The sequence below is a fragment of the Aspergillus homomorphus genome (assembly GCF_003184865.1).
Source record: "Aspergillus homomorphus CBS 101889 unplaced genomic scaffold BO97scaffold_56, whole genome shotgun sequence".
NCBI lineage: Eukaryota > Fungi > Ascomycota > Eurotiomycetes > Eurotiales > Aspergillaceae > Aspergillus > Aspergillus homomorphus.
In genome coordinates, this window is record NW_020291942.1 from 117,051 (window position 1) to 133,075 (window position 16,025).

The following is a 16,025-nucleotide window of genomic DNA, read 5'->3' on the forward strand; positions in this document are numbered from 1 at the left end:
AGAGCATTATATATGGCTATGCCAACTAACAACAATGACGTCTCTGCAGGGACAGAAACCAGCTTCTTAGCATAACCGGTCTACGGGGGTCTACCATGATAAAGCAGACTTCTGTCGAAGCTGTCCACCAAGAGCACAGTATTCTGATCTCGAATGCTAAGGCTCCGCGCCTCACTTCCGGAATTGGTCTTAGAATCTGGTTGTCTGTCCTATAGCTGACAGCGCGCAATTGGTAGTCATGACGAGCTGTATATCAATTTAACCGAGACTCAAGCCCCCGAAGTCATTGCTATCAGCTCTGAACAAGGCGCGCAGTCTACCACCGAAGGTTCGGGATTCTGCCTAACAGTCGTCAAGCCCAGAGATAGTATGCCAGCCTACATCAGTGAAAATCCACAGAGGTATTGGAAGCGCGTCCTACGTTGTGCGACGGCTGTATGGTAGGTGTGCTAAGGAACCTGAGTACGACCGTATTCCACGGACCGGGGTCTAACCCCTGAGGGGTTTTTAGGACTCTGAGCATTGCGCCAACTCGACTGCTTGGCACCCTGGAGTATTTGGAAGCTGGGGCAGGTGATTATTGACATCGCACCGGGAGAGATGGAGGCTAGCGTCGAAGGTTGGGGCGTCGATTTCCGCGACCGCTCTATCATTCTGGGCCAAATTTCTAGAGCTCAGCTTGGGTTTGAAGGTGCGGAGACTGTGCATGACCTGGGCGCACAAGCCACAGGGATGGCTGGTGGAGACCGCATTCGTTTGGGATTCTCTGTCGCCGATTCGAACCTGCTACTCTGGACAACCATAGACGTAGGCTCATCCCCCGCGAAATGAGCTTCGCTGGGCTGGCGACTTGTCGGGCGTTTAGTCAAATGCAGAGCATGCAGAGCATGCAGAGACTGACTGCTTTTTGGGAACGCGCCGTTCCGCCCGATCAGACAAGGCCCAAGAGGTCCAAGGCACCCGTTCCCTGCCGAAGCTGTATCGAACCATTTGTCCAGGATCGAGAGGATGCATGCACAACAAATGGCAAATGTAACCTCGGGGTAGCGAAGCCCAGCATAACCCCGCAATCGGATGTGATGAGATCACTGAAGTACTGCATATTTTCCGCCTATCATGGCTCGGTATCATCTTGCCTGCGAGGCTAACGCACTTTGCTGTAGGGGAATCGGGGTACAAGAAACCGCCCAATCCCTCACGAACATCCTGTGGGTTCATTTCCCTACAGAATCTCAAACAGCCTCAGAATGTATCCCAGAGCTGGTCTGTTCGTCCGCCTGGTATTCTTCGCTCGGGCGGTTTCTGCGTCGCTGGATATTGTACCAGGTGCAACATGGACAGCCGCGGGGACCAACAAGCATATTCAAGCTCATGGAACAGGTATACAGACATCACCTCCCTGGCTTTTACCCTCAACTCAAAAGTATCATGCGCATACGACTAATGGTTTTATGTGCTTAGGGCTCATCGAGGCTGCTGGAGTCTATTATATCATCGGCGAGAATCACACTTCCGGCTCAAGCTTCCAATCCATCAATTGCTATTCGAGCACGGTGGGCAGCCCGTCCCAGAGAGTGCTACCCCTATGTCCATGCTAATGAGCCACAGAACCTCATCGACTGGACTTTTGAGAACGAACTTCTGACCTTGCAGAGCTCCGGTGACCTGGGTCCAAGCCGCGTCGTGGAACGACCTAAGGTCATCTACAATGACAAGACCAGAAAGTATGTCATGTGGATGCATATTGATGATTCGAGCTATGCTGAAGCGCGCGCCGGTGTGGCCACGAGCTCCTCCGTGTGCGGAGATTACACTTACCTGTATGTAAGCACTTGCTCTCGCTAATGCTCTATTCGCTGATACATAGATACAGGAACGCGTCGCGGCCCCTTGGATTTCAGTCTCGCGATCTGGGTCTCTTCAAGGGTACGCATTCTCTGAAATGTGCAAGAATGTCACTGATAGTGAAAATCAGATACCGACGGCACAGGCTATCTCCTCACCGAAGACGTATGTAGCATTCCAGACGAAGGACGAAACTTGCTGATGACCGCAGAGAGCTAATGGTTTGCGCATTGACCGCTTATCGTCCGATTACTTGACAGTTGAAAGCAATGTTCATCTGTTTACCGCCGACTACGAAGCGCCCGCAGTGTATAAGAGTGGAAGTACATATTTCATGTTTGCCAGTCAGCTGTCCGGCAAGTTTGCATCCAGTTCCTGATATCAAGGGATATACTAACAGCTGATGACTAGGGTGGAGTGGGTATTTGTCGCACTTCCCAGATTCGTGGTGCTGACTGGAACAATAGGTGCAAATGACAATAAATACTCCACTGCTACCAACCTCGCGGGTGTAGGTCATACTACGATATTGCTAAAGTGAAAGAAAGGAATGGCGTTGACACACATCGCAGCCTTGGTCGGATTGGGCCAACTTTGCGCCCGCGGGCTCACATACCTACAGTTCTCAAACAAGCTTCGTCGCTGACGTGAACGGCCTGGTGATGTATGGCATATCACTTCACGAATGTAACACGTCGATATCGTCTCTGATTTTGCTCTAGGTATATGGGCGACCGTTGGGTTTCCTCTGATCTCGCCTCGTCGACATACATCTGGCTACCCCTAACCATCTCCGGAACGACTGCCTCAATCGTATGCATCGCCTTCTTGTCTTGCGAAAGCGTTGGTCTTGCTGATATATCTCGTGAACTTAGAGCTCCGATGCCGTCTGGACCCCCTCTTTCACATCCGGGACATGGACCACCGTGTCGAGCACCACCACCCTGGGCGCGAAATCCGATGGCACGCTCGGGGGATCTGCCAAATCAATCTCTTGCTCTGGCTGCAGCTCCGAGATCATCGGCTGGCTCGGCGGAACAGACAATGGCACGCTGACATTTGATTCGGTTAAGTTCACCGCCACGGGAGAAAGTACCGTGCAGATTTCATACGGCAATGGCGATAGCACGCAGCGCTACTGCTCGGTAACGGTCAATGGCGAGACGCATGTCGTCGCGTTCTTGCCCTCTGGGGGGCCGCAGACGCTGCGGACAAGTGTGCTCAACGTGGACGTGAAGCAGGGAACCTCGAATATTATCAGCTTCTCAGCGTATAATGGGGGATACTGTACGAACACCCCCTATGTCGCAGACTTGACTTGCTAGCTAACATCCCACTACCGATAGGTCCCGATATTGCAGGCTTGGTCATCTCTTAGAGACTAGACCTGGCTGTGCCTTTTTCTACGAATTCCGCCGTCTCCTCTGTAGTACTGCTATATGATCTTATGCTCTTCGAGTCTATATAGAGCGAGAACTTTCTGACTCATCTAGGCTCAGGGCGGACTTCGACGCGGATCCCACTGAGATCGGACCATATAATACTTGTAAACTTCCGATGCTCTCGGTAACTATTGTTTTGTTTAAAAGAATTCACCAATCACTAGCTATACAACCCCAATTTCTGAATCTATTGTAGCGAGATCTGTCTCTTATCGTTATCTGTGGCTGGACAGTAGCTTGCTTCCCTACGGCCAACACCTCCCAATGCCTTATTGTTCATCGATCTTTTCTGGGACTGTAAAGGAGGTAGGATTTCAACTTAACATCGCTTACATAAATTACAGGCCAGCAAGCTGGAGAACGATGATCGATTTAGCCATGGTTGCCGACAGCAAGGGCAAGGGCACTGGTCAAGCCACTCTTGAGACCACGTAGGTATCCCGATAATGAAGCCAATCCTGATGACACAGGTAATAGGCACAGCAAAAGGCAAGAGAAGAAGGATAAACAAGAAAGGAAGGGAGAGAGAAAAGAGAAAATATGAAAATGAACATAAGATAGATGGCAGGATCGGAAAGCAGAGGTCACATGACCATGACCCTCAGCGTGGCTGTTCATCGCCTGGGTTTCACTCAAAACGCACGATACAAGGTGTACAAGGTCTACCTACTGAGCTTTGCGGCGTCTTGGACAGACTCGCCGGAGACAGACATGGTGACTCTGAAGTATCCCAGGGAGGCGCAGTTCTCAGTAACAGACCATAATCCCTGGGCTTGTAACAACGACGCATCTCACGAAGCAGACAGAGTCTGAATGCTCGTGTGGTGATGAGAGTCTCTGGAATATCTATAGGCGGTACTCTGTTCCGCCCTCACAATCATTTTCGCTAGATCACGGGCCAGATGACAGGGTCAAGATGGTATCGTAGCGTGTACTGTTACTCGAAGAGCCGGCTTGTCACCAACGCACTCCGCTTGGAATCCATACGCTCTACCGTTATCTAGTAGCGAAGATGCACCAATCTTGAGAAATATCCATGTTCACGCCACTACTACACAAACGAAGCCATCCCCAACTACCCCATCTCCCTTGGTCGGACCACAAGCCTGGACTGCACTGGATGCCCCTCCACAGCACGATCCAACTACAGGATATTTGCAACCATGCCCAATCCACCCAGCACCAGAGCGCCTCCTGCCATCTCCCGGGTGTGTGCACCACCAGTGAAGAGCCCGCCCGAGGGGCTGGGGGTAGACGAAGACACGACGGTAGCGGAACCCGAATGCACGGAAGAGGATGCGATCGAAGAAGGGATCGAAATCGCCGGGATGACAGGCACAGAGGTCGTGCTGCTGCTGCTGCTGCTGCTGCTGCTCGGGCGTTCGACGCTTGAGGTCGGTGAAGAAGTCGACGTGGATGGCGCGGATGTCGGTTCGGCGGCGGTGGCGCTCGTCACGGTTGGGGCCAACGTTATGCCGTACTGCTGCGCGCAGGTCTCGCGGTCGAGACCCTATTCTGCATCAGTGGTGTTCCAAAAGATTGCTAAGGGAGAGTGGTGACATACAGTGGGGCAGCAGTATGGGTCCTGCAGACAGAAGGAATCACTCGGACAGGCCCCTGTTGCACGGAATGTCAGTCAGGGTTGTGGAAGGTCGCTAGGGGGTTCACGCACAGGTTCCACCGGGACAGCAGGTATCGCCTCGCGAAGGAAAGTAGCAGGTGTTGCTCGTGCCACAGAGAATGGAGCCTTCTGGGCAGTCGGTCACCGAGCTGGTTCCGGGGATGAAGGCGCCGCTTTGGCGTTTGAGGAGATGGAGGGCGTCGACCTGGGTGAGGCCGTGAGCAGTGCTAGTGGCCACCAGTGGGACAAGGAGAATCAGAGAGGGACGCATGTTGACGAGAAGATATGTAACGATTGGAACTGAAGACAAAGGAGTGCAGAGAAGAAGGCGAAGACAAGGAGCGTAGGGACCGCAGAAATTAAATGCTGTGGATGGGAGGGCATTTATGTATGCTTTGTCCCTGGGCGCAGCTATTGTCTGGTACAGTACAATCATATCCCAGGACAAAAGTACGAGGTCCCTGCCTGTCGTTGGCTTGTCCCTGACGGGCAATTTGCGGATACGAGTTTCCTGGCCATTGGGGTACAGGGCCTAGAAAGTCAGTCTGGCCAAATCGTCGATCTCTCGTGCCAAAAGCAGACTGATTGGTCTTTGAGCTGCTCAAGACTGTCCCCAAATTGGAGTGTGCATGTGTTAGACAGGTCTATTGGGAATCAATAGTAAGGTTCTGACCTAAGTGCTTGGCCGGTGGTCTTAATCAACCATCAACACGGCCTGGCCGAGCAGAGCCCTTTCACGAGACCTCGTCGGAGCCAGCGCATTGACCCTCTCCGCGGCCTCTCGTACTATGCATCATCTGTGACAGCCAGTGGCAGCAGTCCTTGAACTTTTGGCTAGGGTCTCGAGCGTGTCAATGTTTCAGTCCCGATGGGCTGGGCTGGGCCGCTTAGGCATCGTCCTATCGAGCGACTATACGAAGAGCCGTGGTAGCTCTGAAACTCTGACTGTCAAGTCATGATCTCAACAAAAATAGAATGTGGTATCGAGCATAATGTCAGAGTCGACTCTGTGTGCCTTCAATAGGGGTTACGAGACGCTGGCCAGTCGTGGCTCATGGAAATGATACTGGAGTATCAAAACGAGGCTGCGATGCAAATCGGGATTAATCATACTGGTGTGGATCCTCCTGCACCCCGCAAGCCTATCCCTACGATCACAATGTCTGATCGGCTCATCGATTCTGCAGCAGTGGGTGGGTGATACGACAATCATACTCTGTGCGTGTACATAACATACAGTTGTTTAACAGTGTAAACAAACTCCTCGGGCCGTGAGTTGATCCGTGCCGAGAATCTCCGCCCCGCGCCAGAGATCTTACGTCAGCATTGATTGATTGCTTGCTGGATTGATGGATGGATTCTCATGGAAATAGTCACAGCCTTCCAACTCAATTACAGGCTATCCAACATGTCGCTGCGCCAAGAACTCTCTTCCTGGCTCGCCCCAGCCCCTGTCAAAGTCTCCACTCCCCCTCAGATCGATCGGCCTGCCCCCTCGTGCCCAGAGCTCTCCCTGCCCGCCACAAACGGCAAACCGACCATCATATTGTTTCTCCGGCACTGTGGCTGTCCAGGTTGCACCCCTCTTCTGTCTTGTACGCATCTGACTGACATGTGGCTCAGTCGCTGAGTCGGACTTTTGCAATCTGCGCACAGCAGCCACACAGCATCCCGACATCAACTTTATCGCCGTGTCCCACAGCGATGAACCCTCCACGGTGAAGTGGCTCGATGCCGTAGGGGGTCGGGGCGAGTCCGGCCCTAATCCCGTGCAGCTAATTGTCGACGTGGAGCGCAAGCTCTATGCTAGGTGGGGGTCGGGGGTCACCCCCTGGAGTCATGTCTTGAGTCCGACCGGACTGATGAACATCGTGAAATTGGGCCGGGAAAAGGGGATCTGGAATCGGCCCACGGAGAGTGGCAGTCGCTGGCAGGCCGGGGGCTTTTGGGCGGTCGATGCGCAGGGGTTGGTGCGCTGGGGCCGGCCAGCACAGAGAGCCGATGACATGATGGACTTGCACCAGGCCGTGCGCGCGGTGAGACAGGGGTAGTCATTGTCAAGAGGCATCCGTGGCTGTATAGCGGGACCGCAAATGGATAGATGATTTGGCAATGAGGATGGGAAGGGGGCATGCAATCTATACACTGAATATCGCATCTAAGCAAGAGACTATACCGTAGAAAGCATCGTGAGAAAAGGCATAGACTCCTGGTTGAGCTCTGGACGCTAAAGTAAAACAAGAAACAAAACAATACACCACTACCATGCATCCTGACACGATCTGTTCATCTGCGGACAGCAACAACCGGGCACACCTCGAAAGATGGCGGTAGCCCATCTGGTCGTTCCCGACGCATTCCTATGCTAGCTCGCTTGATCAATCCATAGAGTAGTTGGTCATCGATGTTGTTGTCATTCTCCGGTGGCGTGAATTCATGCTGCTCGAAGTCCCAGGAAAGAATCTCCCCCGACGTGCGCTGCAGTTCCCACCAATCTTGAAGCTCCCCTGGCCGCTGGTCAGGCTCCAGCTCGGACGGTACGTCCTTGACCACAAAGACCGTCTGGATATGCCGAAAATGGTCGAAGAGATCGTGGAACAGGCCGGCGGAATTCGCCAACAGTTCCTCGGGCAGGGCGATGTGTTTGACGGCCGGGGTGGGGATGCGGATGAACTGGTCCAGCTCTTCGATTCGGTCATGCGGCTCGAGAGTGAAATGCACCCAATCGTCGGACGAGACATACAGCGTATCGTGATTGGAGTCGAAGCCTCGGACGATAGCCAATGATTGTCTTTCGCGATCGAACATGATCCTCAGCCCCTGACGCTGAACCCATTTCGTGACGACCATCCGCGCCTCGCAACTGACGAAGAACTGGGGCACTTCCAGCCGCACATTGTCTAGGAGTTTACAGCCAAACTCAAGCTCAGGCATTACGTCCTCGCGGTCCGAGTTGGGGTAGATCCAATGCCAGCAGCCCTCCCTCCACGGATAAATTGGGCGGCCCAGCTTGTCCGGGAGACTGTCGTTCCAGATCTGGATTCGGAGCTCTGCTGGGAGGCGGGAGAACTGAGGAAAAGCCATGATATGAGGGCGGACAGTGCACGACGATGGCAAACAGGAAAGAGATTGCGGGGAGGGAAGCTGATCTGGATTCTGGACTGTAGCCCTGGCAGGAACAAGCCATTGGTCAGATCGGCATTAATTAGTGCTTGGCAAGTGGGCCGATGGTAAGGATAATGATATAATCGGACCTGTCATGTACTGAGTACAGTACAGTAGAGTACATGTCTGCGCCACAGCCCATACTGAGCCACTGTAGGATCTTGGCGGACAAATGCTGACTTATTACGCTGGGGGATTCCAGTAACTAAGCATAACTAGACAGTAACTAACATAGTGTCCCGCTCAGTTTCTCTCTAGCCCGCTACAGCTTCGCCTGCATTTGGTGTTGTAGGGTCTCCTTGAGGAGCTTGATAGTCTCTGCAGCGCACCCAAACGAGGCTTGATATCCGAACCCCCCATGGCCGTAGTTGTGAACCACCGGAACCCTATCGATCAGCTCCGCCTCGACCCGCGGCCCACCCTTGCGTATGGGTCGCAGTCCGACCCCGTGTCGGATGATATCTAGTCCCTCGATGCCTTGCCCTGGGGCTACTAGTTGAGGGCAAATGGCGATCGCACGCTTCATGATCCGTGTGGCTAAGTTCGGATCCGGCAGCGGATCCCACTGGTTCTGCTGGTAGCAGCCCCCGAGCACAGTCCCTCCTCCAGCTGCGCGAGTCATCATATAGCATAACTCTTCCTCCCCGTCGTCTGTCCCTGACATTGCTGCCATTGTACCGGGCGTGTTTCGCACCAGGATGATCTGGCCACGTCCTGGGTACACCGTCTCATCCTGTACGCCGCCCAGGGTCCTCGAGGAGAGCCCGGTGCAATTCACTACCACATCAGCCTTGCGTCCAGAATGATGGGCATTTGCCGCGTCTGCCACGTGTTTGAACACTGCCCTGCGGATGACAGTGCCTTTTTTCCGACACTGGCCGAGCAACCATGGTAGATAGATTGCGGTGTTGATGCAGACTGAGGTGAATATCTGTGCGGAGTCGATGCCCGGGGGCAGTTGATCTTTCGGCATGGGCCGGAACTGATACACGGGGTGATTGGTTTGAGGCAGTCTCAGGGCTCAGGTAAGGATACGCACATTCGGAACGACCTCCCGATACCACGGGTCTGCATTCATCAGGGCGGCGAAGTTCTTTCCAGTCGCTGTTTGTTGGTCCTTGGTGCGGTTATAGATCACATTATCTTGTGGCTGTTAGTACCAGATTGATGACGTTCCAGCCTGCGACAAAGACATGTATACCTTGAAAGTGAATGCCTGCCTCGGGATACTTCTCCGTTATCTCCTGCAACGGTTGCCATGTCTCTCGTTCCCATTTGGCTTGGTTACTGCCCGGCTCTCCCATCCTGTTTCGGTCAGCAGTAATTCTGAGCCCAAGGAGAGTCCAAAGCAGAATCATACGGAGAGTAGTTTGCGCCGGCCCAAGGTGAAGCATATTCAATGTCATAATCACCTGGCATGTGTTTTGCGACCACGGTCACAGAATTGGTGGGGTCTCGCGACAGGAGATATGCGGTGGTAAGTCCAGACACCCCGGCCCTGTGGAGTCATGTTAGCGCAAGGACAGGGCTGACAGCAGAAGCCATCCAACATACCCGAGAACAACGATATTGTTTGTCACCATGGTTGGTGGTGGGGGGATGTTATCTTGTAAGAACGGGAATGCCGATTGCGGGGATATATGGCTGCGGGCACGTGACGATGGTGCCATTCTTGCAGGTCCGGACTCCGACCATCGGCACTTGGGATTCTTATCTCGAGCATCTTTACTTCTTATCGACGGAAATGCGAATCCTGTCAACTTACAGTGTCAATCTACCCAATTCGCATCTACAGTTCATTCTACCTACTCTATGTCATCCCATTCCTGTTGCCGAATCATCATGTAAAGAGCTACCGGCGTCCGAGAGACCATGACATGTATCACCGGAGAAGTCAATAACTACCACCAGCTGGGCTCAATGCAAGCAACGACAAGAACATTTTGTTTCCTATGCACACTCGACCAAGTTACCTCACCATGCAGCTTAATCATCTCCATTATCACCATCGTCATCTCCGTCGTCTCCATCCCCGTCGCCCGGCCCCTGTATGATATCGGCTGCTATCTTTTCCGCCAACATATCTAGAATCACCCGTCAGCATAACCCGTGACGGAAGACCCCGGGGAAATAAAAGTCACATCCTCAAGGAGACGCGGCACACTCACAGCAAGTCGACTGCGGATGCCCCGGCGGCAGGATGGGAAACGCACTGGCATCCACCACCCGCAAGTCCGACACCCCGAACACTCTGGCCCGGTGGTCCACGACAGCCATACTGTCGTTCCGCACGCCCATCTTGCACGTGCACGAAGCATGCCAGACGGTCATGGCATTCTGTCGAATGGCCTGGAGGATCTGCTCGTCGGTCTGGACTTTCGGGCCCGGGAAGTACTCCTCGCCGATCACGATCGGCGCCAGGCCCTCGCTGTGCCAGGCCTCGCGCAGCCGGCGAAATATGGCCACGGCGAGCTGGGCGTCGGACTCGGTGGCGAGCCAGTTGGGTTGGACGATGGGGAGGGTGTCGGTGTCGTTGGACTTGAGCGTCACGCTTCCGCGCGAGGTAGGCGCCACCACAGCGCCGAGAATGCTCGCGTACATGAACCCGTCCTTGGGCTGGTCGAAGAACGGGTCGCTGAGGTCCCCGACGTAGACGGCGAAGGAAATGTACTGTTCTCTCCGGTGATATGCATTAGTATCATCTTTGGGCATGGGGATGGAGAAGGCAGTTGCGCACCTCCGCCTCGGGCCAGCTGGGTGGAAACCACGAGAGGTTCCGGAGGGTCGCTGCGGAGAATTGCTCTCGCAGATGGTCGGGAATTTTTTCGAAGGCGAGGTAATCGGCCCCTGGGTTGGTGAAGAGGCCCCGGTGCAGGGTGAAATAAAGGGCGGCTTGTTCCGCCGCGAACACGGGATTGTTTGGGATCTCCGTGTTCGTGGGTATACTGACCCGGTACGTAGGAGCAAACAGTACATGCTCCCACATGTTCTGTCCGACACCGGGCAGCTCGACGATCTGCGAGATGTTATGCGGGCTTAGGGCTTCTGATGGCCCGATGCCAGACACCATCAGGAGTTGCGGGCTCTGGAATGCGCCAGCCGAGATTATCACCTCGTGGCTGGCATGGAGAGTGTACGTCGAGGTGCCTGTGCGTACTTTCACCCCGGTGGCTTTTTTGTTGGCGTCGAAAAGGATTCGTTTTGCCATGGTGGTTTTGTAGATAGTTAGCGTTGCGAGACGGTCCCCATCCGCGCCGACAAAAGCAGCCTCGGAACTACTCCGTGTCGTGTCGGATGGGCGAACGGTAAAGGAGCACCACTGAGCGCCCGATAACGAGCCACTGTTGAGATCCTGTATCTGTGGGATACCTATAGCCTGGATCCCGCGATCCATCCAGCTGGAAAAAGGGATGCTATCAATCGGGTAGGACACCTGTAGCGGTTCGCCGCTCGGAGAGAATGCATCCGGATTGTACTGCACGGTGGCGTTTGGGGGACGGAGTTCGTTGTTTGGGGGATAAAATGTTGGCGTTCGTTGATAGAAAGGAAGGACGCGATCGAATGTATAGCTTTCATCCTGAACAACGTCTGCCCAGCGTTGCATGGAGCCGTTATCGGGCCTAGCATCTGTGAACATTCTCTGCATTCATGCTGAGGATGGGGAGTGACGCACCTCTGGTATACCATCACATTGCATACTGAGCTGGCCGCGAAAGTCAGGTGGAATTTTCTCTCAAGCGACTAACAGGATGAGACAACGATATGGGCTCATACCATCCTCCGAAGGTTTTGTGTCTGGCATAATGCACCTTGCGGTAGTTTGCGCCCGGTATCGGCGCCGTGAGAAAGTTCCAATCAATCGGTGTGGTGGAAGTCGGACTGGAACCTACGCCAATAATCACTGCACCTGGAATTTTGGACACGGGCCAGACAGCCTCATAGAAGTCACCGGCCTCGATGAGAGCTACCTTAAGCTTTTGCTCCGCTAGTCGTGCTGCTAGGGTGAAGCCCGACGTGCCGGCACCGACGACCACATAGTCAAAGCTGGCGTCGACCCCAAAAACACCCTGTTTCAGGCCATGTGATTTATCTTCTGCAGCGTCACAGACACCTGCGACGACAATCAACACAATGGATATGCAGAACTTGACCAAGATCATTCTGGAAGACGAGCGTGAGTCGGCCATCGCAAAGCACAAAGTAGCAGGGGCACACCGGATTCTAAATACCACAACCGAGCTCTAGATCACCGACTGTCCTGGCCATAGAAGGCCCAGGATACCACCTTACCACGGCTAGTTTTTACAGATCCCGGATGGCATATGATAGATTCGGGGCATTCAAGGCTGTGTCACGTACCAGCTCTGCTGAGAGACTCCACATGCTTCTCTTTCCGTCACCGCGGCTCGCGCTAGAATCCGAGTCGCCTTGGTGGATGTACTATATGGTGATGGGTGCCTCAATGAGCAGGCATTCGGAGCCTGCATCCCGCCTGTGACTAGTTGAACAAATTCGATAAACATCGTTCCTGCTAGACGACCACACTAAACAGTACTGCCAGCGTAGTTTCCGCAAAGGATTCATGCTGTAGTTGTCGATCATGCGCCTTCCGTGCAGGAGCAGCTAGCATACACCAGTTCCCAGCGCGTCTTGCATTAGACTCACGGCAGGGGATTGGTGAACACGTTGATACTAGAGGATTACTGCTACTGCTCGGCGCAAGCAAGTTGGATCTAAGTATTTATCAGGCTTGTGCTGGGAGAAAATACGAAAAAGGGCCGAATCAGGCCGGGGAGGTCGGCTGGGACATTCCCAGCAAACCTGAACCTCTGCAAGAATTGTAGAAAGGAGCATCATCCTGACTCAATGAATAGTTCTGGCTCGTCCTGCGAGTAGCTGAGACGATTGCTTATTTGTCATTCTGCCCGTCCAATCAACGTAGACACAGGGTGAGGGTAGAGCTGCATACCACGTCAGCAACCCGGAGGCGCCTTGACATGCGTTCAAGCGGGGTAAGCCTTCGTCGTAGATTACTCTACTCTTAAAGATTAGGTAGTTTTTTTGGAAGTGTTGGGAAGGAAATGCATGCAAGCTTGGATCAACAAGAGGCCATGATTTAGCAACCGGGATTGCGGAAAGTCGGACATACAGTAGACACCAGCGGTGTACAGTATACGGTATTCCTTGCTTCAACAGTAAGCTAGTCAGGCTCTACCTAGTACCGTGAGCAAGAAACATGTCAAAGTCGAGAGCAACGGAGGACATCACATGTGAGGAATGTGGACATAGCGGTCGCTGCCAACTTCATGTAAGAGGTAGTAAATGGAGCTTGAGGGGTTGGATTTTCTGTTGTGCTATCTAGTGCTCATGGTGCTCGGGGTAGATTCATCTTGATTCAACAGAGCCCAATCAATGCACGTAGCATCTCAATATCGTTCGTCCATAATCCCAGCAGGTGTTCACTACTGCCCGTTTGCCCCGTCTGTATGCTCGAGATGGCCTGCGGGGGAGCAAGCTGATTGGCCCAAGCTTCTCTACTAAGCACATAGCACGTGACAGACACACTGCCAGGGCTTACCGCTTCAGTCAGCACAGAAAAGGAGGATGGTTGAGCGGCCCGGTGGCATTTGTATGCATATCTTCCAATGTGAAGTGAAGCATTACTGTACTCATGATACTAGCCATGGCTACTAGATTTGCTTTTCTAGGTCAAATATATCACATTCTGAATCGACTTAATCTACTTTCATCCTCTTCAATCCCCATACACCAAGCTTCCCCTACAAAATGCTCAGAAGAGCAGCCAATGCAGCCACCACAGAGCCAGCACCAGAGACAGTCAAACTAGAGCCCGCACCAACAGCGATAGGCGAAGACGAGCTCGAGGCATTAGACGGCGAGTCATGACCGATCACGCCAGTCGCGTTTACCCCTGATACATAGGTTGTACCATTGCGCGAGTAGGAAGTACCCACATTCACCCCGTACGCGGCGTCGTAGGGGAACGGGGAGGTGTAGTTGTAGGTTGGGGTCTGGCCTCGATAAGCATCGACCACGGCCTGCAGAATCCCGTGTCCGGCCGAGCAGGACGCGTTGGTAGCAGGCACTGGCCAGGTGGGGCGGTATTTGGAGTCCCACGACTCGGAAAGAGGGCCGGGCATGGAGACGTTCATGTAAAGGTTGTCGTTGTGGACATCCCAATTGGTGTAGCCGACCTTGTCGGCGACGAGCTGGAGAAGGTTGGCCCCGCAGTCCCAGCGCCCGAGCGAAGGGAGACCCCAGTTGGCCGAGACTGATGCGATGGATGAGTAGTGGGTGTAGACGGTGTGGTCTTGGGTGCCGACGAGGTGCTCGGGTACAGCGCCCCCGAGAAGCACACTGAAGATGCGGTTGCGCTTGAGGTATTCGTCGCTCGAAGGGACATGGTAAGTCTCTGTTTCGTCGAACGTCAGAAGGAGGAGCGTATTGTCCCAGAAGTAGGTGTTGTTCATGAGGTCGGAAACGAAGCCGCGGAGCCACTTCGAGCCGTATGTGATGTTGGTGTCGTGTGCGTCATTAGTCATATCTGGGTGCCGCGGATTAGAATGTTTCCACCAGGCAAAAGAAAGAGGAGCTAGGAGTGTAGAGACATACTAGGGGTGATGAAGGCCCATTGTGGCAGTACCTTGTTATCAAGATCCTCGTAAAACGTCGTGAAGTTCTTGATTAGCCTGAGGGCGGTGTCGTTGCTCGAGACCGAGTCGAAGGAGACCAACGGGTTGTGCTTGCGCATATAGTCATTCGCGAAAGTCTCTTGGTTGGAATAGTTGAATCCTTGAAAGCCCGGGAAAGGCATATGCTGCTGATACTCTCCCCAAGAGATGCCCTTGAGGTTGAGCAGGTCGGCAAGCGTGGAGACATTGGCAGGAATGTCATGGAAGTCGTCTGCAGGTCATCTACTGTCAGCGGGTGGCGGAGGCAGAAGAGTTCGAGGAGCGATGATTACCATTGTCCATGCCGAAGTTGTCCCCACTAGCAGAAGCGATATAGTTCGGCTGAGAGGGATGCCCGGTACCGTAGTAATTGGTCAACGTAATACCTTTGCTAGCCAGCCACTGCTGGTTGGTGTCATTGGCAGCATCGTCATAGTCCTACGTCGTACGCATGAGTATCGGTTCATCTGCATGGTGACAGCATGGATACGTACGACATTCTCCAACCAAATCTGGTAGAAACGGTCGAACGCCTTGCCCTTAACGTTCGAGGTCCAAGTCAGAGGTAGAGTCGTCGCTTGAGCTTGCTTGATCTCAGCCAAGGTGGGCTCCTTCGTGGTGATGGTAGCACCAGCCGCCAGACCGGCTAAGGCAAAAAGGGCAGTGGCCGAATGCATTGTCAATAATCTTCGCAAGGCAAAAGTGAAAGGCAGGGCAATGAGGCAGAGAAGAAACGACCGCATATTGAACGGAAGCACGAGGGCACTGTTCGCTTTATAGACCATTGCAGGTCTGGCACATGCAGGTGGTAGATACAACAACAGAGATACTTTGCCGTCCGCTCCGGAGGGCCGCAGGCAGGCTGAAGTCTTTGCACCAATTAGATGACTAGGAGAGCAGCACGTTCCAGACTACAGCCCAAAGGGTGCCTGGTGTTCTTACGGCGAGGTTCAGGTGGGGAGGGGGGAGGACAATAAGCCTACGTCAATTGGCGGAGAGAATTATCTCGGTGATTAGGGCAGAGGCTTGTGTAGCTTGTGTATGGGTAAGCATCCTCCTAGTGGAGACAAGCAGGTACTAGCAGAGAGCCTTGTGGGCCGACTAAGCAGGGTTCATGTCGTGTGCTCCTGGTCAGCTCAGCCCACGTGTGTGGTTTCTGTACGCCTATTCAAGGCTCGCATATTCGCGCAATGCAGGGTTGTGTCATGCGATTGCCTTTGTACCAGATGATATGAGGCTAGCATAATTGAGCAATAGCTT

The 16,025-nt window shown here is 53.5% G+C and overlaps 7 protein-coding genes across 7 annotated transcripts; 2 read left to right on the forward strand and 5 right to left on the reverse strand.

The window, feature by feature from the left end:
• Positions 1–1,247: 1,247 nt before the first annotated feature.
• Positions 1,248–3,170, forward strand: BO97DRAFT_462237 (glycosyl hydrolase family 43 protein; the record flags this gene model as incomplete). Its single annotated transcript, XM_025699405.1, has 10 exons — positions 1,248–1,380; positions 1,462–1,553; positions 1,609–1,820; positions 1,874–1,926; positions 1,976–2,010; positions 2,057–2,189; positions 2,313–2,356; positions 2,418–2,509; positions 2,568–2,658; positions 2,721–3,170. The coding sequence occupies 10 exons, from the start codon at positions 1,248–1,250 to the stop codon at positions 3,168–3,170; spliced, it is 1,335 nt and encodes a 444-aa protein (XP_025547091.1).
• Positions 3,171–4,431: 1,261 nt separating this feature from the next.
• BO97DRAFT_399155 (uncharacterized protein) lies at positions 4,432–5,255 on the reverse strand (the record flags this gene model as incomplete). The annotated part of the gene is made up of 3 exons (XM_025694223.1): positions 4,960–5,255; positions 4,852–4,904; positions 4,432–4,797 (listed from the first exon to the last, which is right to left on the reverse strand). The coding sequence occupies exons 1-3, from the start codon at positions 5,177–5,179 to the stop codon at positions 4,432–4,434; spliced, it is 639 nt and encodes a 212-aa protein (XP_025547092.1). The 5' UTR covers positions 5,180–5,255.
• Positions 5,256–6,316: 1,061 nt separating this feature from the next.
• Positions 6,317–6,959, forward strand: BO97DRAFT_355293 (uncharacterized protein; the record flags this gene model as incomplete). Its single annotated transcript, XM_025692133.1, has 2 exons — positions 6,317–6,482; positions 6,532–6,959. The coding sequence occupies 2 exons, from the start codon at positions 6,317–6,319 to the stop codon at positions 6,957–6,959; spliced, it is 594 nt and encodes a 197-aa protein (XP_025547093.1).
• On the reverse strand, positions 6,945–8,006 carry BO97DRAFT_408674 (uncharacterized protein). Its single transcript, XM_025695917.1, has one exon. The coding sequence runs from the start codon at positions 7,990–7,992 to the stop codon at positions 7,195–7,197; it is 798 nt and encodes a 265-aa protein (XP_025547094.1). The 5' UTR covers positions 7,993–8,006; the 3' UTR covers positions 6,945–7,194.
• A 153-nt stretch (positions 8,007–8,159) lies between these two features.
• BO97DRAFT_408675 (FAD-dependent oxidoreductase) lies at positions 8,160–9,664 on the reverse strand. Its single transcript, XM_025695918.1, has 5 exons — positions 9,628–9,664; positions 9,434–9,571; positions 9,275–9,378; positions 9,113–9,216; positions 8,160–9,055 (listed from the first exon to the last, which is right to left on the reverse strand). The coding sequence occupies exons 1-5, from the start codon at positions 9,654–9,656 to the stop codon at positions 8,336–8,338; spliced, it is 1,095 nt and encodes a 364-aa protein (XP_025547095.1). The 5' UTR covers positions 9,657–9,664; the 3' UTR covers positions 8,160–8,335.
• Positions 9,665–9,839: 175 nt separating this feature from the next.
• Positions 9,840–12,233, reverse strand: BO97DRAFT_399166 (GMC family oxidoreductase; the record flags this gene model as incomplete). The annotated part of the gene is made up of 6 exons (XM_025694224.1): positions 9,840–10,157; positions 10,242–10,743; positions 10,811–11,348; positions 11,409–11,693; positions 11,747–11,776; positions 11,848–12,233. The coding sequence occupies 6 exons, from the start codon at positions 12,231–12,233 to the stop codon at positions 10,060–10,062; spliced, it is 1,839 nt and encodes a 612-aa protein (XP_025547096.1). The 3' UTR covers positions 9,840–10,059.
• A 1,620-nt stretch (positions 12,234–13,853) lies between these two features.
• BO97DRAFT_399168 (acid phosphatase PHOa) lies at positions 13,854–15,442 on the reverse strand (the record flags this gene model as incomplete). The annotated part of the gene is made up of 4 exons (XM_025694225.1): positions 13,854–14,638; positions 14,707–14,997; positions 15,059–15,203; positions 15,260–15,442. The coding sequence occupies 4 exons, from the start codon at positions 15,440–15,442 to the stop codon at positions 13,854–13,856; spliced, it is 1,404 nt and encodes a 467-aa protein (XP_025547097.1).
• Between the last annotated feature and the right edge of the window lie 583 nt (positions 15,443–16,025).